The 22,805-nt window shown below is 44.1% G+C and overlaps 1 protein-coding gene across 4 annotated transcripts in view; it reads left to right on the forward strand.

Moving 5' to 3' along the window:
- The first annotated feature begins 2,726 nt into the window (after window positions 1-2,726).
- Window positions 2,727-22,805, forward strand: part of Hivep1 (HIVEP zinc finger 1) — a 127,826-nt gene continuing 107,747 nt past the window's right edge. The window contains exons 1-2 of one of the 4 annotated variants that reach the window (XM_047557759.1): window positions 2,727-2,849; window positions 9,372-9,514. In XM_047557759.1, the coding sequence (XP_047413715.1) occupies window positions 9,475-9,514 (40 nt within the window). In that variant the 5' untranslated portion in view covers window positions 2,727-2,849; window positions 9,372-9,474. Of the gene's footprint in view, window positions 2,850-5,740; window positions 5,883-5,998; window positions 6,638-9,371; window positions 9,515-22,805 lie in introns of those variants that run through there. The other 3 variants (XM_047557757.1, XM_047557756.1, XM_047557758.1) reach the window with 3 other exon arrangements.

Genomic DNA, 22,805 nt, shown 5'->3' on the forward strand with positions numbered 1-22,805 from the left:
TTAGGAGTTAATTAGGAATGATTCTTCCTGGAAACAAGAAAGATTAGAACAAACTGCTTTTGGTCCTTTCCAAGCACCCAATAAACCAAACCCCCTTCCAAACTGGCATGAGCCTACAACCCCGTGCGAAAAGATTCCTGGTGTCAGCTGTGGACTGAGTGGTGTCTTTGCCCAAATTCCTGTGCTTGAGAGTCAATGTGAGCGGATCTGGAGATGGAATCTTTAGGGGGTTAACATGAGGTCGACAGTGGGGCCCTCATCCCATGGCATTAGTGTCCTTCTAGGAACCACAGAACCCTTTCTCTCTCTTCCCTCCTTTGCATGCCTATGCACCATACCCAGGAAAGGCCCTGGAGGACGCCCTCAGAAGGCGGGCCTGTGCAGACCAGGAAGACGGCCCTCAGCAGACACTGAATCTGCCAGGAACTTCATCTTGGACTGCTAGCCTCCACAGCATGAGGAAATCGACGTGTGTTGTAGAAGTGCCCTGCTCTATGGCATTGTGTTACACAGTCCGAGATGACTAAGAGAGGGTCTCAGAGAGTTCTGTTGTTGCTCCACATCATCAGATGATGGATAAGGTTGGATTTTTTTTGTAGAATGCTGTTTGTCCCTTTTTAGTGCTCCTTAGGTTGCTCTCTGTATACATTGCTTACAGAGAATTCTGTTGAGAATACCTAGTATCACTTCTAGTATCAATCATGTCTAGTCTTCCCAGCCCGCCACTTGACACAGCACCATAAACTACTCATTAAACAATCATCCTCATCGTTGAAGTAGGTGCTCTTCAATGAATCAGTTCCTTTAACAGTAAGATTAACTTTAATAACACTGGCATAAATGTGAATTAAATCCTTGAAACTAGACATGATTAAACTCAAAAACATTTTCTCTTCTCCCTCTGAAACATCTCACTATTTTATCTCCATTTTCATGACACAACCTAACAAGTTCTCGAAACTTGAACTATGGACTTTTTTTTTTTTTTTTTAATTCCTTTTTCCTTCTTTCTTCCACAGATGTAGACTATTACAAAGTTACTGTAATCTGTTTTTCACAAAACACACTCATCATGCATTTTAGAAACGCTAAATAATTTCAGTCTCTGCTTCTCCATGCGCAGTATGGGTTTATGGTGGGGGCTGAGTTCATGCAGGAGAGCCGGCTCATTGCAAGCTCTTGGTAACTGATCACTATCACCACTACTGTTAGTACTACTACTCGTACAACCAAGACTGCAGGTTTTGTAACCAGCTTCCGCGTCTATCCTAAATCCATCAGTGGCAATAACTTTCCCTTAAAAGACCATTCTCAGTCCAGATGTCTTCAAAGGACTACCAACTGTTTGCAGTATCATGTCTTAATTCCTTCCAAATGATGACTGAAGCAGCTCTTCTCGGGTTGCCTGGTGCCTGCCCACTCTGTCTTTATAGCTCATTACTAGAGAATCTCCCTTCCCACTTGTGGGGACAGTCCAGGTGTAAGGCTCCCATCTGGGCATAATTATTAATAGCTTCCCTTTCACTCTCAAGTGGCCTGGTTTGGGCGGGTTCTGCTTTCACATTTTGCTTGGACTTTCTGTTCTAGGTGGAAAAAATCATCACACACAGTTCACTTGTTCTCACCTTCAAGCTATTTCCCTCCCCTGGAATGCTGTCCTCATCACTGCCAAATCCGGAACTTGCCTTCAAAAATCCCACTGAGAACTCACCCTCAGGATGGAACTTTCTCTGCTATTCCTGCCCTCCGCACAACCAGAAACCTCTCAGCAATCATGTAAATAATGCTGTATAACTTTAATTGGCTCTGTTTATAAGCTTCTTGTATCTTTTTTCCCTCCAGGTATTTTTCCGTGTGTTTATCCAGTCTCCATTAATTTGTAAACTCCCAGCGGGCAAGGCTGGTGTTGCCATAAAAGGGATGTGCAGGTAAGGATGAATGGGAGTCAGTGCCAGCCTTATTCATTACTAACCTGTTGAAAAAGAGAGGGGGGAAAAAAAAGCATCTTTGGTTAGTGCTTTGTTAGTGATGGTCTAGAGCCTGCTAACCTAATATAAAAATATATCCAGCTTTTGCTATTGACCAGATAAGCAACATAAAATCAACAGTTACAAGCTCTCCATAATGTGAGTGGGAAGGTGTGTGGATATTTTGGCGCATGAGGGAATCTATGATGAATGCAAACCATGTTGTTATAGTTTATACTCTTCAAGGGTATGTCTTTGTCTCTTTCAGGCTGCAGGACTATCTCAGGAAGCAAATAAAATTGACTTTCAAAACTGAGATCTAAAAACTGAACAAACCTGCACCAAACATCCATTGTATGGTAAGTTTGTACTATGGAGGGAGACGAATCTAATTTAGGAGGCCGCCTAATGTGTCTCTAACATTAAAAAAAAAAAAAAAAAAAAAAAAAAAAAAGCCACAAGACCCAACTCTCCAAGATCACTGATAGCTGGATAGTTCTTTCAGTCCAGGTTACAAAGGGAATCCTCTGCAAATGTTCTCCTCCCTGCAGGGGTTAGAAGTGGGGATCCTTTACCGTGACCACCTGCTACCCTCGCTCCTAACTAGCACAAGAATTGCGGAAGATCTGCACATTACTCTCTGCGCAAAGCCCAAGGTATAAACCCACGTAGGCGGTGCGCTAGATAACATCAAAGCCCCAGGCAGGGACCAGAAAGGGGGGGGGGGGCAAAAGCAGCCGAGAGAACGAAGCGCCTCCCCCTAGCATTTCCTCTCACGCCCACTTCCAACCTAGGAGGCTTTTGGTTTCTGCTTTTGTTGTTTTTAAAATTAAAAGTTAAACCCAGGAAGCTTTGGATCAGACTTTTTGCGTTGCAGTTCGGGTAAGTTTTCCCCTCGGTTCTTTTGTCTGGCGCCTGGCTTGGGAAGAGCCTGGGCGTGGGACAGAGTTGGCAGAGCGTGCAGGGAAGGTTTTGTCGCCGGGTTGCCCAGAGGAGGAGGGGATTCGGCCGGTGGACGGGAAAGCCCAGCGCGCGCGGAGGGCGGAGGGCGGAGGGGAGGGACGGGCAGCGTGACCCGGCGGCCGGCGGGGAGGAACCTCCGGGATCTCCGCGTGGCGGTGGCGGTGGCTGTGGCGCTGCCTGGCCGCGCGCAGGGCGGAGGGCCGGGGCCGCGGGGCCGCGCCAGGGGGGAGCCCGAGCCGGGCGGGGCCGGGCGGCCGCGTGGGAACCGGGGCCCGGGCCGCGGCCCCGGGTTGGAGTTGTGCTTTCCCCAACCTACTCAGCGAGAGAAATTCGTGTAGGTCCTCGCAGTGACACTGACCTCCCTCCAACCCCACTGCCCGCAAGCCTCACATGCCAGTTGGGATGGAACCCGAGAGAATTTGGCCCCCGGGAACCTGCCTCCCCCACTTTGCAGATAATGGTCACCCACTCCCCCATTGTTCCAGGATTTTTGACATTTACATTTTTGACGTTTATCATTCATATTTATCTCCTGGCTCACCCCTCCCCTTCAGTTTATTTGATATATTTTGAGAGCCAATATTGAATTTGCCACTACACAAGCCAAAGCAAGTTACTTTATAACCTTGCTTATTTCCCTGCATTCTGGTTGGTATCCAGGAAGTCAGAATTGTAGGCAAAGAAATTGCAGTTAGAAAATTCGAAAACTTACTGGGAATGCTCCCTCTGGTATGTATTTCAAAGAAAAGTTGAATATTGGTTTGCTGCTCAAGAAAAAAAATTGAAATGACAAAAATAATCGATTGTAATTCAAAATTGCATGCATATTTTGTTCAAAAGTTCGTAGCAACGTTAAATCCTAAATAGACATTGTGTTTGAAGTGTATATTTCTGTTGTGTTCCACAACTATTGAGTAAATTATTCATGCAGTTAATATTTTTGACTTCTCCAATGACACAAACTCGACTTATTATTAATGGACCTAGATGATTAGCTATACTTTTACATTTAATTGCATATTTATTTTTTGATTCCTAAAGCCCATCTGGAGAGTTACTTGATGTACTTCTTGTGATTGCAATTCATTGGATAGCATTTCATTTCGTAAGAGATGATTATATCATATTGAAAATTAAAAGGTGTAGGGTTAGTATAGACTAGCTGTCATTCTAAATTTGCAGTTGGATGATCTTTGCTCCTATAGCCGGCCAAATTTACTCTCTGGTAGGCATATTTTCCCCTTTGCATAACATTATTTTTGGCTCTAAATTTGCCATTACCGAGTATTCCATTTTTAATCATTCCCATTCTGGGGCTTTGAGAGCTTTTCTTAGTTAGCTCAAATGAGCTAGAGGTTGGATTTCCTCTGGGGAATTTTAGGGGCATGGGTCAGGAAAGACCCAGACATCTTTATGGAAGCCTAAGGGAACAAAAAAATTTCAAGTTTGCACAGCTGGCCAGCTGTTTTTAGTGGGTGTATGATCGTTTACCATTTTTTTCCCTTAAAAGGGGAAAACAGTTTGGTTTTATCAAAGAACCCTCTTTTCTTTTTCTTCTTTTTGCATCTAAATTTTTGCTTTACCTTATTCCTTCCAGGTTCGAGGTGCGGCGTTAAACCACGTTTGCCTGTTTTTTAAGGGGTACATGTGGAACTTGTGAGCCCCAAACTACTACGTTTTTAGGTCTAATCTCGAAAACTATTTTTCATACCCAGGTCCTGCCCCTCTTATTTCTCTTCCATAATTTCCACTCCTTGCTTCCTGTACTGCTTTCTAGCAGCCGGGGTCAAACTCTGGTTTGCAGTAATTACTCCCTCTTCCCCTTTCACTGTTCCCTCGCGACCCAAGAACTGGGTGGGCTATCCAGCCCCGCACCCCACTTTTGCCCCTGAGCTTCCCTCCCCTGTTAGCACCAAGCTGTCAGGCGGGCAGGTAGGGGTTAATTGCGCTCGCAGCTTTGGCTCAGGGAAGCACCAGCGGGTTTGGAGCGGCCTCTGGAATAACCTTGGCTTTCCTCGCTCTTTTAATAGAACATCCGCCACCAAAAAGTGGTTTCAGTTCAGGGTTAATAATCTGTCCTCTTCTACCCTCCAAACCAACACCCCGCCCCCCTCTGGTTTTTTTAAGTTGTTTTTCAAAGTTAATGAGTTTCAAGTTTCACAATGATTTTCCCCTTCCCTCAACGCGTTGCTGAGGAAACCCCCTTGGGGTCCCCCCTCCCTCGTTCCTCCCCCTCCCCCAGTCGGCCCGGGCGAGGGGCGGGGCTGGGAGACCCCATGACGTCACCGGGCCGGCCCACATCCTGCTTTGGAAAGTAAAGAGACGGTAAAGAGAAACTACTGCCCCGCCCGTCCCCGCCCCTCTTCCCGGACCAACCGCCCCCAACTGCGCGACCCGGCCAGGCCTCCCCGGGCCGCGTGACCGGCTGGGCCCGCCCCTCCGCCCCCGCCCAGCGCGAGTCCCCATTGCAAGCGCGACCCCGGGCTCCCGCCCCTCGCGTCCCTAACCCCGCCCCTCCCCCTCGAGCCGCGCCTTCCGCGCCCCCCCTCAGTCCCTGCGGCGGCCGGGCGGGGCGGTCCACGGGTGGGTGGCGGGGCAGGCGCGGTCCCGGGGCCGCCCCGCCGGGGAGACCCGGGGCACCGGCTCCACGCGAGTGCCGGCCCGGGCCCCCAGCCCGCCCCCCGGCCCGGGCGGAGCAGTCGGCCGCGCCCGCCCGGCGGGTGTTCCCCGCCCCTCCCCCGCGAAGCCCCCGCCTCGGGACGCCCCCTCCCCCGCCTGCGCCCGCGCGTCGCACCCCGCGGCCTCCCCGCCTCCGCCCCCGGGGATCCCCTGCCGCCCCGCCCACCCGCGGGAAAGCCTCGACCTTCGCCTCCCTCCCCCGCGCCGCCGGCCCGCGCTCCTCCCGCCGTCCCTAAAGACGCCAAACGTGCCCTACTCTGCCCCGGGGGAGAGGTAAAGCCCGTGCCCGCCCGCCGCGCCCCGGGCCCCGCGGTCCGCCCGCCGCCCCGCCGCGGTGCGCGCCCCCGGCCCCGCCGCCCGGCCCCGGCCGCCCCCTCCCCGCCGCCGCGATCATGCCGCGGCCCGGGGCGCCGGCGAGCGCCGCCGCCTCCCCCGCCCGGCGCCTGCGGCCCCCGCCGCGCGCCCCGCGCTCCCCCCCGCCCCCCGGCCCGCTCCCCTGTTTAATATTTCAGCGCCGGGTGGTGTGAGCGCCAGTCGCCGGCCTTTAGTGTGGCTGCAGCGGGGCGGCGGCGGCGGGGAAGGGGACGGAGCCGGGGACTGGGAGAGCAGCCGCAGCTGGAGGAGGTTCTGTTTGTGTTTGGGGTTGTCAAGTGAAGGAGGGATCCCAGGCGCCGCCGCCGCCGCCGCCGCCGCCGCGCGGGGGTCGCGGAGATTCCGAGCTGCGGCTGCCGCCATCAGCAGCGCAGTGCCAGGGCCGGCTGCAGCGGCCGCGGCTCGGCCGGGCGTCCTGGCAGCAGGTCGGCGCGGGCTCCGCGGCAGGGGCGCTGCAGCTGGGGGCGGCGGCGGGGGGCAGGACCACCTCCCCCGGCGGGCGGGGGGCGTGCGGGCGCGCGTGTGTGTGTGTATGTGCGTGTGTGTGCAACCGCCGACCTTGCAGAGGGGATGGCTGCGTGCGGGAGCCACTTGCCACTTCTGGGCGCCCTCATCGCGCGGGAGCAGCCCGAGCTGCGGTCCTGCGATCCCAGCAGGTACGGAGGGACCCAGCCTTCCAGCCGCAGACGCATTTTGCAAGAGGGTGGGGGGTGAGGGAGACCAGGCCTCGGCTTCCCAACCTCCCGGCTTTGTGGCTTTCTTTCCCTTTCGTTCTTTGCTCCAAGTGCCTGTTTACTCCCGGCCACCTGGGTAGTTTCTTTCCGGGTTGGAAGTGCGCGCCTGCAGCTGTTGGGCTGGGGGCGGCTGGTCGGGGCGCGGGTTGGCTCGAGCTCGCCTTGGGGTCGGGCTCGGGAAGGAGTTGCTGGCTGAAGATGGGAGGGGGCGGCGGCGGAGCTGGCGGCGAGGAGGAGTCTCAGGGCTGCCGCGCTCGCCTCTGCTTGTCCTCCTCCTCCTCCTGCTCTCCGCATCCACTCCGGGCTCCTTCCTGAGCTGGCACTTCCATCCCCCCTCCTCCTGGCATGCGAAGCGCTTTGTTCAGTGCAGCGTTGCAGAGGGGTTTTCCCAGGCTCCGCCCTCCACATTCATTCATGTTTTTTCTCCTTGCAACTGTCTTTACGCTTTTTGATCGTGTCCTGTTTTTGCTCCATGTAGTATTTCTTTCTTCCCGGTAAAGGAACGGTTTATCACCCCTCCTAGTCGCTGCACGCTGCTGTCTTTGCAAATATCCATTCCCCTCAACACAAGGATTTAAACATGGGATGGACAGCTAGGGACAGTGGGAAGGCAGTGAACTGGGTAGCGGAAAGCCGTTACAGCATGGAAATTTGCATATCTTACATTTATAGGATCACATGATTGGATTACAATCAGAGTTCACGCTTTAAAACTTAGTAATATTGTGACCAGAGGCTTTAAGTTTTAACAAGAAACGGAGCTCAGCATTCCTGCAATTTATTAGACTTTAATATATCTAAATTCTCTATTGAATCAGAACCTTCCTGAATCAGATAGTGGATGCTTCTTTAATGCTCAGAGTTGAGAAACCATATCTTATATAGCTCATTTAGGCCAGTGCTGAGTGAAATTCATAGTATTGGCCATCATATTTCACATTCTTCCTTGCGCAGTTAAAAATTGTATTTTTGTGCTATGCCGACATATAGCTGCATCAGAAGTAAAACATAGATCTTAATCGTACCCTACTTTTTCTTCTGTTTCATAGTTAAAATGAAACCATAAGATTCTAAAGTCTCATGCTCAGATACTAGACACATTCTTTGCCATACACGCTTTCTTAAGGAAAATTAATATTTCAGCATTTTTGTGTGACAGGCAAAGCTATAGTGTTTAGTCCTTATAACAGGCTTCTGAGGTGGATAATAGTTTCTAATTTTACAGTGAGAAATCTGATCTTCAGAGAGGTTAAATACCTTGAATAAGGCCACACAGTATGGGGTTAAAGCCTCTCCTTGAATCCAGTCTCCTTTGACATCAGCATACATAGTCATGACTTGCTGTGCCATGCATCTTCTTGAGGGAGAGGGCAACCTCTGCCAGTAGCTATTATCTCCACTAAGGAAATAGACACTGAGAGTAACTGGGTCATATGGTGCCACGTTCCTAAGTTGCCGATCTTAGGTTACTTAACCTCTCCAAAACTTGGTTTTCTTCTCTATAAAATGGATAAATGATAATAGCTACCTTTTCAGTTATTGTTAGAATTAAACTAGGTAATGTATAGAAAACACATAAGCACATGGTAGGTGCTCAGTAGGATTTTTGTTTGTTTCTTATATAGCAACAGATGGGACCTCAGTTTTGAACAAAGCATTCCTGTTCCATTCTTGTGTGTTTGCTTAGTGAGTAAACGTTGTTTCATGTGTAGTGCCAACCTATTAGGTTTTGCTTATCAGCTTTATTGCAGGAAGTTAAAACTAAATTTTTAACTCTGGATCCTTGGAAAAGTCTTGTGGAGGAGGAGACTGAGGTGGCTGATTTGGGGTTTTAGATAATGACCATATAGGCATATTGTATTTCAGATCACTTTTTAAATATGTATAGATCACGGCAGACTAGGTTATGCTGCAGTAACAAGTAACTCCAGAATCTCAGTGATTTAAAACAACAAGGGCTGTTTCTTCTTTGTGTTTCATGATAATTTTGGGTTAGTGTAATTTTGGGTCACTGTTGTCAGATTCACTGTCTGGAGCAGTGTTCTTCCTGGGTCAGAAGGGACAGAATGCTGTGGAGGATCTTGCTTTGGTAACTAAATGCTCCAGTCTGGAAGTAAAGCAGGTCTCTTCCACTCACAGGTCATTGGCTAGATTGATCACAGGTTCCAGCATAACACAGGGTGGCTGAAAGTGTCATCCTCCCATGATCTTAGAAGGGAGGAGTGATGTTGGGGAACAACCATTATAGCAACTGCATATGTGAACTGAATTAATTCAAAAACAGAATGACCATGATGTGGTACCTGCCCTTAGGTGTGGAGAGGTGGACTGCATACAGCATAACCTTCATAGCCTGATGCTCTCCTTCAGAAATTCACAAACTGAATTTCTTCACTCTTATCTGATAAGGGTACAGAGATTTCCCCCCCCCTACATTCTTATTTTTTTCCTACATTCTTAATAAGACCCAGATAATTGACAGAATGACCTGACCTATGCTTCATTAAAAGTTAGTGAATATTGTTTTGCAGTGGTTCTTGGCTTGGTTACTTTTTCTGGAGTTAGGTTAATGCTGTGCTAGGCTTTAACTTTTAAGTTTTCTTTACTTTGAAGGTAATAATATGTGCTGCTTGTTTTATCTGCCTTTCTTTTTCAGCATGTGGATTAATTGATGTACATTGAGTTTATGGAGCCACCTTTTCGTGACCTGCTCTTCCTACAGTTTCTAAGAAGAAGAAGGAGCTCTTGAATTCAAGAAGATGCCTCGAACCAAACAGATTCATCCTAGAAATCTAAGAGGTAAGACTCTGCACTAGTAGAAGTGAGACTTAACAATAAGCCCTTTAAAGAGTATGTCTCTGGTAACCAGGAATGTCAGGTTGTTATATACTGACCCTGGTTTATCCAGCTGTTTCTTGTGTTCATTTGTCCTCAGGAGATATTTAATATCTGTTGAATGAATTAATAGAATTTGATGAAATTGCTGTGTGTACCCATGTGTAGGTATTAAAGACTGAGTTTCTTAACAGGAATCACATTGGGATTGAGGAACTTGAAGTGAGTGCTTGATACTCTTTGCCAGCTGGATCACCATGAATTTTATGTTTTAATTTAAGTTCCTTCCCCATGCATCCTTAGGGATTTATTTCTGTACTACTCTACAAGATGAGAAGTGAAGAGAGTTGTAGTTGACATTTACCTAGGCCATTGTTCATGGAACTCAGAGCAAACCAACTTAATTTTCCACGAGGAAGCCCTGGGTCAAAAATGCATGTATAGGGCTGGGGTGGAGCCCCATGGTGGAGCCTGTGCTCAGCCTGCTCAAGGGCTTGGCCTTAGTCCACAGTACCAGAGAAAAACCAAAACCAACCAAAATAGAGTAACACATTTCATACAAAGACAGAAAAATGAGTGTTTTTCTCTTAAATTTAAGGAGATACTTTAATATTAGAAAAATATGTATATTTGATCTGATTGTTTTTAAAGATTTGTATTTCAATGTGTCTTATCAATTGGAAATAACTATTATCTTTTATATTTAATTTGAGCAGATAATAATGTACTTAATTTACTAAAGCAAAGAACTGTTAAAGCAAATAATCCCAAACAGAATAAAATTTCTAATGAAATATAGTCATGTATCTCTCAGTAGGGCTACATTCTGAGAAACGTGTCATTAGTTGATTTCATTGTTGTAAAAATATCAGAGTACCTACTCCAACCTACTGCATACCCAGGCTGTAAGGTATAGCCTGTTGCTCCAAGGCTACAAACGTGCAGTGTGTTACTTTGTGAACACTGTAGGCAGTTGAAGCACAATAGTAAGTATTTGTGTGTCTGAAGGTAGAAAGGGTGGATAAAAATACAGTATGAGACATAAAAAGTGGTCCCCCTGTCTAGGACACTTCCCAGGAGTAGAGTGTGTAGTACAGAGGGTGTTCTGAGGGAGTTGGTGTGAGCAGAGAGTGTGTGTGGAGGCCTGCACATCACTGGACACTGTGGGCTTCATAAACACCAGGCAAGTAGGCTGCACTGAATTCACACAAAGAATCCTCTCTTCAATAATACCTTTATTCAGGAACTAATTCCATGATACCTTACTATGAGATATTATTTGGAAACAGTTAATTTTTTGGCCTACCTGAGCCTGGGAACAGTGTGTGTTTCCTCCCTAAAAAAGTTCTAGAAGCAAGTTCTAATTGAGAATTATAAGTACCAGTGTTTAATGAGGTGAGGCATTAGATGGAGAATATTAAGTATGGTATTTCAAAGTCCAACTTTAGGGTCATATAGAGAATGTTGAAAACTGTGTATTTGCTTGTCTTCCTCACTTAGAATCTGAAATAACTTTCATAGGGACTTCCTCTTACTTGAAGCTTCGCTTACTATGTCTTTATTTCTTTTTTACTCTACAAAGTCTTTAAGAAGTTATAAGTATTTTGACTCATAATAACGTTTAAAATACACATTGTATGGTTGTACAAAAGTATTTTTTCTTCATATCCTTATTGTGTAAGCCTTTTTCTATTATTAATTTTTTACTTCAAAATTTTTTTTGTTAATAGCTGAAGACAGGCACTAGCTTGGGCCAGCTTAGGGTGACAGTCAGTGCCATCCCTGCTTCCCCTTTCTTGCTCACTCCAGGGAGGGAGGGTCTGCAGGGGCAATAACAGCAGTCACCTTCTGTGCTAACAGTGCTGTCTTCTGGAACCTCTCGAAGGACTTGCCCAAAGCTGTCTCATAGTTATCTCTTTCTTTTAGTAAGTAGAGAGAAAAACTCTTTAGAATAATGATTTAAAGTATAGTGAATACATGAGCCAGTAAAAGTTATCATCAAGTCTCATGTGCTGAACGTAACTGTGTTCTAACCGACATGACTGGCGGGGCAGTAGGCTTGTTCATGCCAGTGTTGCCACGGACCCGAGTGAGCTTTGTGCCGTGACCCTGTGAGGTGATAGGGGTTTTTCGGCTCCATTGTCCTCTGATGCCACCCTGTCCGTTATGTGTTCTGTTGTTGACTGAAATGTCGTTATGTAGTGCGTGACTATTTTTTTTTACCATTACACAAAAAAATTCTTGAAACCCATATGTGCAAGATAATAAATAAGTTAAAAATCAAATAGATTAATTGAAAATGTTCCTTGGAGAAATAATTCAACAAGTCACCAGGAAGTATTATTTGGAAATGTAGTCAGTTTATTGGCCTACTTGAGATTGGGAACAGTGTTTGTTTTCTGCCTAAAAATGTTCTAGAACCAAGTTCAAATTGAGAATTATAAGTACCAGTGTTTAATAAAGTGGGGTTTTGGATGGAGAATATTAAGTGTGGTATTTCAGAGTCATATGGAAAATGTTCAAAAACTGAATGTGTATTTGATTGCTTCCCTCACACAGAAACTTTAATAACTTTGCTAGTGATGTCCTCTTACTAAGGGTGCCAGCTGAGATGGCATTTGGAGCCCTGAGCCCAGCATTTACCGCTTCTGTTCAGAGAGGTACCCTGGCTTGGTGTGCACAGGGCAGCATGTGGGCTGACCACTGCCCTGAGCAGCAAATGGGAGCCAAGTTGTTTCTTGGCCAAATTAATACAAACAGTCTGAGACTCACCATGGTTCAGCTTATGATTGCTCAACCTCACAATGGTGTGAAAGTGATGTCTATTCTGTAGAGACCATACTGCAGCCAGTGCAGTGGTGTACATGTAGAGTCCCAGGTACTTTTGAGGCTAGGCAGGAGGATCACTTGGGGCCAGGAGTTTGTCCAGCCTGGAGAACTTAGTGAGACTTCCTCTCAGAACAAAAGAAGAAAAGGAAAATTCAAAGAAACCATCCTTTGGATTTGGATGTTCTCTCAGGCCAGTGATAGGCAGTCTGATCCTGTCAATATGCTGGATCACCAGGGGAAACAACCAGTGCTCCACAGTGGGCTGTGTTGCCCCACTGGGGTGGTCGCAGGGGAGGTGTATTAGGTGCATTTTTAGCTTGTGATATTTTCAATTTAGGATAGGATTAATGGGGCATGACCCTGTTACAGTAAGTGCAGAAGCATCTGTACCTGATTAATCTGAAACTATTATTCTTTAGGTCATAAACATTTGAACTATATTCTCTATAACATTCAAATGAGATTATATTTGAATAGGAAAACTTGCAACTTTTTGAAAATATAATATTTTTAGAGTTTTCATGGAGGATTTGAAGTACATTAGATTCTGGCCCATCAGCAAGAATCTGGAAAGTTGCTGAACTTGGGCAGTTATAAATTCTCAGCCATTTAAAGAAATGTTGAAGGAAAAGCACAAACAGGTGAACTGAAGCCAGCTTAGTGCATCCAAGAGAAGATGTTCTTCTAACTGCGTAGGGGGGCAGACTTCCTGGCGAGGAGGTATCTGAGCCACTCACTCCCTCCTGGGGCTTGGTGAGAGTGAAGCTCTGTTACTGCAGGGGAGGCTGAATGAGCAAGGGATGAAGGAGGAAGTACTCAACGGGAGCATCTTAAAATCTCTGCCAGACTCTGCCCCTGCGAAGAGTTGGGATGTAAAGCAAGCAGGGAAGTGCGAGCTGCTGACTGTCCACTTTCTAACGCGTCTTTTGTGTCTCAGTGACAGTTTGGCAAGTCAGGTTTTACCTTACCTGAGGTCTCCTGCTGTCTTATAGCAGTCATGGCTCATACAACGAGATGTGAAGTGGGGGGAGAGTAAATCGGAAAACCAGACCAGGAGCCACAGCCCAGCTTGCTCAGAGTGCTGCTGTCCTCAACGTTGGGGGGTTTGTGAAGCCCATCACCTTCTTTTTGGTTTCCTTGGATCATAGTCCGTGAAGTATTTGTTTTGTTTGGTAATTAAGTCAATATTAAAAAACCCATGCCTTAAAAAAAATTTCAGTTATATATTTATTATGTTTCCATGAAAGTTTTAACTCTCAGATACAAGCTTTCATTGATTTATTCTTGGTTCTTCAGCTGGGGTAGGTGTATTCCTGTGGATGTGCAAAGCCACAAGATAACATAGTATTTTTTAGAATGGGAATTTTACTTGTGGAAAACTGTTTACTTGTGTGTGTATGTGTACGCACGCACACATATATACATATTGAAGCATTAGACAACTATAAAATATTGGACCCTGGGATCTTTCATGCATGAGGATAAGATTTGGCATGGATTTTAAAATCTGGCATACACAGCACACGTTGCCCTCAGGAGGCGGAGTTCACACATCTCTGCTCTTCAAGCTTTTTTTTTTTTTTTTAAATATATTTTTAGTCATAGGTGGACACAATACCTTTATTCTATTTATTTATATGTGGTGCTGAGGATTGAACCCGGAGCCTCACATGTACTAGGCAAGCGCTCTACCACTGGCCACAATCCCAGCACAAACATTACTTTTTTTTTTTTTGTGGTGTTGGGGATTGAACCCAGGGCCTTGTGTGTCTGGAGTTGTCCAGAGAGACTGCCCCGCTTGGCCTGCTTGTTCCCTTGTGTATCTGGTGAGTGGTGATTTGCCTTGCCAGGAGCTCAGCATATCTAGCACTTCTGCGCTTTCCTTCTTCCCCATTTCCACCATGTTCTTACTCTGTAGGAGATGTGTTTGCTGAAGACTTCTCCTTTCTGAGTGCCCCATTCTCTTCTCCCTTTGTCAAAATCACCCGTCCCTCCACAGATGTACAGTAGGTCCCCGTTGCGAGTGTCCACGTGTGCCTTGCTGTACTTGTGGAATTGTATTTTAATGATTCCTCACAGATCTCTGATCTTAGCTGGACTATAAATATGCCAGAAGAGACTATTTTGGTCATCTGTGCTCAACAGGGGAATATTTGGATGTGTTAGCTTTTAGCAAGATGATTTGTACTCATGAAATTTGTTTATGTTTTTAAACCTTGGGTAGGAAATGCTTCTGATGTTTAATAGTCTCTGATTTAAAAAAAGAAAAAAAACTTGTGATAAAACAGAATTTTAATTGCCTGAGCAGATAAACCAAGAAGTGATTACTAACTTATGCTGAACATTAAATTTCACCATAGGATTCCTAGAGTTTATTCCTTTGATACATTTGATTAGAATGAAGGTCAAGTGTGGCCTCATGGTGTGGTTAGTCAGCTGTGTGGCCTTGGAGAAGCCTGGAGTGTCAGTTTCCTCATCTGTAAAGCACAGATAGCGTGAAGATTAGAGAGCATGGCACCTGCATTCATCTTCAGCAGAACTGACACAGGAGACACTCAGTACAGAGAGTTGTTCTTCCTAAAAATACGGTTCATTTCAAACTCTTTGAGTTGCATGTGCTTCATAAATAGAGGAAACAGATGTACCCATGCAAAACCTTTTACTGTATTTTATGCTGCACAAAGGAGGCAGTATCTGCTCAGCCTTGATTACTGACATTCTTATCCCGACTGTTCCAGGCTGGGGATCTGGAAGAGAGGTCAGTGCAGAAAATAATTTTGGAAGGAAAATTCTTAGTAAGTGTGCCACCTCCTCTGTTTTTCCACTTAAATTCATTCAAATCTTGCCTTGTTTTTTGTCAGTGTCAAATGAGGTTAGGTGGAATATTTGTTTCCATCTAGCTCTCAGGACACTGATTCTGAGGGCTTTGATTACGTTGAACTATTGTACAATACCTTGACATCACAGATCATCTCTGTGTGGTCCCATCTCTGTGTTCCCTGCTCTGCCCCTGTGAGATAGGAGAAACCCAACCTGGTTTTCGGTTTTAATCTAAGATGAATGTTTTCATTTGCTGTCAATGTGTGGGCCTACTTTGGTGGTTGTTTTATAAAATCTTCTACCACAAACACCATCTCCTATGTTTACTTGTTAATGTAGGGATTATCCTGTTGAGCTTATGAATAGAATAGTTTTAATATTGATTATTTTCATGTGGAATTCTAGCTGTTAGTATGTTGTTCTTCACATTTGAATATTAGGTTGGTAGTTCCATGCTGACAATCAAATCTTGTAGGAAAACAACCTCATAGCTTATTTAAAAAGAAAGGAAATTCTGTGTGTGACTGTGGAGAGAAAGGAAAAAAGTAACAGTTTAAAAACTGTCTTTGCTGATGTAGGTGAAAAAGCCACTGCGATGGTATTAGGAGCTGTTGTGTAAATAGCTGACATGATAGAGTTGGACTAGGATATGAGAATAGATTTAATATAGCAACACCTTTCTGTAGGTATTTATTTTCCATCTCATGTTGAGAATTTAGTTGATGCTATTTGAATGATTATTAACATTAGCCAAATGCTTTTCTTGAAAGCAAATATAAAATGTAATAATATGATTAACCAGAGTAATGATTTTATTTTAGAACATCTTTGTACAAAATATGTTCTGATGAGGTATAATTTTAGCTTACTGGAAAATAGAAAAATACATAATGTGCATAAAAATCTCCTATCATATACAAACATTTTTAAGCTCCACATTTAGAATGCAGTAATTCAAACAAGTCTGGCTAATGTTGGTTCTTGTGTTATGTAGAAAGATATTTTATGAATAAATTAAGACCTTTACTTTCATTCATGTATTTCTTTTAAAGCATTTTTGCAATATTCTACATATTAATTAATATAATTTTTGCATATTAATAATTTGTAAATTACAAAAGGTGCTACAATATTACTGTTAGCTATTGTTCACTAAGCACAAAAACTTTAAAGCCAAATAGGGTTCTTTATTCTCAATGTTCAAATCATTCTTTCAGAAAGGTCTTTTTTTAAAAAAAATTTCTTCAATGTTGATAGACCTTTATTTTATTCATTTATTTGTATGTAGTGCTGAGAATCGAACCCATTACTTCACACATGCTAGGCAAGGGCTCTACAACTGAGCCACAATCCTAACCCCAGAAAGAAGGTCTTTTTGACCATTAGGCTTTAGGCTTATCTTTCATGATTGTATCGGTTTTGTCTTTCTCGCTCTCTCTCTCTCTTTTTTTTTACAACTTTAAAAAGTTTTGAGAAGTTCTTAGACATTTTCTACTATGAATTTCACTCTAGACAGTTTTCTAAGACTGCCACTATGCAGAAGTCTTCAAAAAATATAAAGTGATCATAAAATAGTTGGCTACTGTTTAACTAAAATTACCATGTAATTAACTTAGACATTCCTAAGCGTGCAGTGGAACAGTGGTAGTCGAAGCCTTACCACCGTTCCACTTTGTGTAATTGATACAAAACCTGGTTTTTCTGGTGCTTCAGTGTTTCTGCGTGTCCAGATGATTAGAGTATGAGTTCAGCCAAACATGCTAATTGTTTTGAAGTGTGCTTGCAGGTGCTTATCTTCCAACCCTTTCAGATTTGCCAGTGAAGGAAAAGATAAGATTAACACATCAGTACTTTGCAGTTACAGTATCCAAACGAAAGTGGGTTCAGCATCCAGTCAGGGAGGTGTGTGACAGTGTGCGGTGAGTAAGAAAGAAAACGAAGTGAGCGGATGCACCCGGGCCGGGAAGCTGGTGACCTGTGCCTGGCGGAAACCTCGTAGTTCAACCGCCTCACTTTACAGATGAGAAGTAAACTGCTTTAGAGAGGAATTTAAGTGAGTTGACTTCGATATCATTTGTGTCTTGTTAAGGTGAAATTTGTGGAGTGTTCTTTCCAGTTTTACTTTTGTTTTCTTTAAAACAGAGTCTGAAATTTCAGTTGTTAGCTGAGATACTTAGATGTCTCACTGTTGCCCAGGCTGTCCTTGAATCCTGGGGGCTCAAGCGATCCTTCTGTGTTAGCCTCTCAAGTAGCTGGACTGCACGCGCATGCCACTGTGCCTGGCTCCAGTTTTTAAAAATCATGTTGCTCCTCATACTCGTGTTTTGTTGTAGGCTGGTGGCAAGTGGGAGGCTGCCCTGTATGGTTTTTGTATGATGCTGAAAAGAGCTGCTTTCTGCCAGTCTGTGTACTAGGCGCCACTCAGAGTGCTTTTTGTGCTTGCTCATTTCACCCCTATTTCACAAACACATGAAATAGTCTGTGCTTGAAAGATGCGAGAGTGAAGAACAGAGATTGCGGTCAGCCCAGGTTTGCATGGCTGGTGTCTCCACCTCCAGCGCCTCTGCTCTGACCCTCATGCTTACCCTTGCCATGGTGACAGCAGGGAGCTGGTTCCTGATCAGCGAGGGTTGCTAAATGCTCTCTAGTTATCAAATAAAGTTTAATTAAGCATAACTTGTGGAGCTGAGGGGACTCATGAGGTCAGAGTTAGAATGATTTTTTTTTTTTCCCTTTTAAGTCTTTGGTTGTTGAAAGTCCATTCGGAGCTGTGTTTGTATACATTAGTCCAAGTTGGATTTGCTGTCACAAATGAGAATTTCCAAGCTCTTCAAAAGACGGGTTGGTCTATTAAATACCCTTACTTACAGAAAGACCTTGTTATATGTAGTGGAAAGTAGAAATGTCGGACTTAAAAATGAAGAACAGCAACACTTAAGTGAGAGTCTTGGCTTAACATTTGAAATTTCTGATGTGAAGTGTTAGTATTTTTGGGGAAACTAATGTGAAAACATTAACATTTTAAGCAGAGTGTAGAATATAATATTCTATAGTTTGTCCTTGTAATATGTACAGTAGAATGCAGAAGAAGTCTACTGTTTTCAATGTTTGTGTCCTCTTCCATTTTGCAGGTATAGATGAAGGGCAGAAGAACAAGTACTTTTAGAGGATCAGAGTAATTCCATTTTAATTCTAGGAACAGTGACACTGCTGGTAGACTATGCTGAGAAATAAAACCCAATACCTGCTTTTTAAATGTAGTATGTCTCCAAATAGGAAAAAGGTTTAAGAGCAGTGTAATGCAACGAATGACTTCAGATTAACATGGTACATGCAGCACATGATTCCCAAAGGAAAACAGGAAGAAAGCAATGCCAGTGAGATAAGCCAACAGGGAAAGATACTTCTTGGAGGGCATCATTTTTTTCTCATGAAAATCCAAATGAGAAAGAGTTTAGATCTGGGTTTGAAAGATAGGATAGATTGACAGAGAAAATACATTGTTTTGAGACTGGTAGAAGAAAGAATGGGAGAAGGTTGAAATTGTATAGACGTGATTGTTGATTGTTGGTCTAGTTTGCTTGGTTAGAGTAGCTTTTTCAGTGAACTTGAACTTTTTTTGTGCGGGAGGGTTACCAGGGATTGAACTCAGGGGCACTCGACCACTGAGTCACATCCCCAGCCCTTTTTTGTATTTTATTTAGAGAGAGGGTCTCACTGAGTTGCCTAGCACCTCGCTGTTGCTGAGGCTGGCTTTGAACTCGAGATCCTTCTGCCTCAGGCTCCCAGGCCACTGGGTGTGCACCACCTTGCCCAGCAAACTTGAACTTTTAAGGACCAAAAGGGAAAGAGAACACCTTAGATTTGATATGTGAATAACTTCTCAGATTGTTTATGGAAATGATAAAATTACCAAGTTAAGTTTTTTAATACCACCAGGTGGGTGATAACTATTTAAAGAAAATATATCAGAGTCTGTGCTCTGTCTTATGGTATGCTTTAAAATTAAAAAGCAGCCTCCACACAGGGCCAAAGTATTTGTTGATATTCAGGGAAGGATGGCAGTTAAAAGAGTGATTTTTTTCCCTAGTTCATAAGATCATCATGCATATGAAGAAGCCAGCAAAAGAGCAATATGTCATAACTTTAAGTTTCTTCTTTGTGAGCAAGACAGGGTAGTGGGGGTGAATGTTGATCTGTAATTTACTTTTCAGTTTTAAAAAGCTGTTATTCTAGGGCAGGGGTCAGCAAACTGCAGATCATTGGTCAAATCCAGTCTCCACCTGTTTCCCTAAGTCAAGGTTTACTGCAACATACCCATGTCCTTTCGGTGACTTAGTGTAATGGCTGTTTTCATGCACCAGCAACAAGAGTTGAGTAGTTGCCTGTGGCTCACAGATCCTAAAATATCTACTCTCCAAAATAGAAACTTGATTTAATTTATAAACCCCTTTATATTTGGAAATAAATAGGAATGTCACATCTTTCTGTAGAGGAGTGAAACTTGGGGGTCCTGTGGCTACTGTTTTAGTAGGGGCAAGTCTGCCCACTGCTCAGCATGACAAAAGGGAGTCACAGTGCCTGTGTCCAGGAAGAAGTTCCACTAGTGGCAGTTCCGCAGTCAAGGGAGGAGGGCATCTTGGAGGAGCTAGTTGGCAGTAGGTTTGTTCTTGATATGCTCTTTTGTGGAAAGATAACCTTTTTCCCATGACAGCAGTTTCCTTACTGCCTCAGTCATGCTACTGTGCAGTGTATTTTTTGGAACTTTATTAAGACATAAGTGTGTTCATTAATGTTCATCCAGTGTAAGTGTGCAATTCAGTGATACTTAGTAAATGAACAGAGTTCGGCAAGCTCACCAGCTTGCGGTTGTGGAATGCGTCTGCTCCCCAGATTTTCCTGGGTGCGTGAGTTTGCGGTCAATCAACCTGGCCCTGCCCCAGGGAACTGCTGGTTTGCTTTCTGCCATTTCTGGACTTTGAATAAGTCACATGGATTGGTATGTAGATTTTACATTTAGCTTCTTTCCTTTAGCATAGTGTATGTTGCAGTTCATCTACATTGTAGCATGAGTCAGGACTTCTGTTACCTTTATTGCTAGGTAACTTTCTTTCCTGTGACTACCACATTTCGTCTGTCAGTTCAGCAGTGGGTGGACATCTGTCTGCATTTGGCTGATCTGGGTCATGTTGCTGGAAGCAGTCCTGTTCAGGGTTCAGTGAGGTGGGCTGTTTTCAGGTCTCACGTGGTAGTTAACATTCTACCTGATATAAAATAGAGATCTGGCTGCTTTAAGGGTATTGTTGGACCTGAGTTTTCCTGTCCTTTTTCTTTGAACTTTTGGCTTACACGGACCACATGTATGTACATGCCTCTGTGGACACCTTGCTGTTGGGGTTGTCATTCCTGTGGTGCCTAGGAGTCATTCCTTGGGTGGCCCTGTTCCACCAGGTTCATGTGATTGCTCTTGGTTTCTGTCTTCTATTTTGCTGTCTCTTTTTTTATTTGCTTCAGACTTTTGTTCCTCTCTTCCAACTGCATTGTGTATTTTATATGTTCAGTATTTTTTGGTGATCTTTTTTTTTTTTTTTTTTTTTTTTTTTGGGCTACTGTACTTTTGAATAGTTTGCTAGTGAGTGCTCTGGAAATTGAGATGTGCATCTTAATGAACCCCTGTCTGTGAGAATGGTACTGACAGCTCTGGCAAAGTGCAGGAATTGGCTCCAGATCTCCTTTTCTTTCCCCTCTTTTATGCTGTGCTTGATCCCTATGTGCTGTAAAGCCAACTATGTAGTGTTAAATTCCTGTTTTATGCAATCTTATTTTTAAGAGTTTGAAAGAAGGCATGAGAAAAAATGTTATTAACTACCTGCATATTGATTAGAGTCTTAACTAACTACATATTGATTATTCTGGGCATCCTTTACTTCTTCCTGTGAATTCAGGTGTCGTCTCGTGTCACTCCTTTCAGCCTGAAGAGGATTTGTCATGGCATTTCTTGTAAGGTAGGTCTCTGGCCACAAAGTTTCTTTTTCAAAATTCGAGGAAAGTCTTTATTTCTCCTTCAGTTTTGAAGAATTCTGGGTTCATTGGTGGTGGTTTTCTCTCTGCACTCTGAACATTCCACTGTCCTCTGGCCTCTGTCGTTTCCAGTGAGAGGTTAGCTGTTTGCTGTTTGCCCCACGCCACCCTCACCCCTGGTGTGTTATGAATGTAGTTTGCATGGCTCTCTTACGTTTCTTTTTTTCTTTCAGCAGTTTGAGTGTAATACATTTAGATCTCATTGTGCCTATCCTAGTTGGAATTCTGTTGAACTTTATGGCTATCCAGAGTATTGCTTTTATTTTTATTATATTTGGATATTTTGGAACATTTTTGCTTTGAATATTCTTTCCTCCCCTGTTCCCACTCCTCACATGCACAGGTGTCAGAGGGGCATTGATTTCAGGACCCTTGCCTCCGCTGCCCACATCTGCAGATGCTCAGGTCACCTCTTCTATTCTCCTGTATGCTTTTAATGGTCTCTTATTTAGAATAGGTAATACAAAGCAATCACCGAGTAAATAATTGCCACGCTGATTATTTTGGGAATAATGACAAGTCTGCATGGGTTCAGTATAGATGCAGCTTTTGAAAAGAACATTTTGTGTATGCACTTGGTTGACTCCACAGCCACAGAGAGCAGACTCTTGGTGTATTGGGTGTTTCCTGGGTCCCACTGAGGCTTCTTATGTTTATTTTTTCTTTCTGTTCCTCATATTGGAAAATTTCCATGGAGCCATCCTCATGTGGACTGATTCTTGCACCAGCTTAAATTTGTTGTTGAGCTCCTCTACTAGATTTTTTCTTTCATTTATTGTATTTTTCATTTCTAGAACCATTTCCTTTGGTTTTCATTTTTCTGATTTCCATCTTTTTTGAGATTGTTGTTATAATCATACTTTAATAATTTTAAGCATGTTCTCATTTTTTAACATGTATAATCATATTATAGGTACTTTGAAGTTTATTAAGATTTAACCTAGAGATGATTTTTGTTATCTGCTTTTGCCCCTGAGTATAAGTCACACTTTCTTGCTTCTCTTCAGGTTTCCAATATTTTTGTTAAATGTCCTACATTTTAGAGAGAGGATTGTAGCAATTTCTGATTCTTATTCCCTGGTGAGTTGTTACATTTGTTGTTTTGTAACTGGCCTGGACCAAATTTGTGCAGGCTGTTTTTCCCATCGAGTATGGCTGCTGGCATCTGCTCAAGTTTGTCTCCCTGGTTTTCTTGTTCTGGTGGGTCACCCTGTGGGGCTTTGTGTTCTGTGACGGATTGTTCAGAGGTTGAGAGTAAGTGATGCTTTGCTCTCCGCTGCTCTGGCTGTGCGCTGGGAGCACGTTCAGAATTCAGGCCATTCTGAGGTCCCTCTGGCTTTTGCTTTCAGCCACACACCCTCGCATAGTCTTCGTACGTGTCCGTGGTGCTCTGTCAGCAAGAGATGTGCAGGTGGCTAGAGCCTGTTCTGGTGCCACCACGCAGGTCTGGAGTCCGTGTTCGGCCTGGCTGTCTGTAGCTTCTCAAGCTCCTCGGTGAGCGTGCTGTCTTGGCTGTCCCGAGCAG

This window comes from Sciurus carolinensis, chromosome 7, assembly GCF_902686445.1.
Source record: "Sciurus carolinensis chromosome 7, mSciCar1.2, whole genome shotgun sequence".
NCBI classification, from domain to species: domain Eukaryota; kingdom Metazoa; phylum Chordata; class Mammalia; order Rodentia; family Sciuridae; genus Sciurus; species Sciurus carolinensis.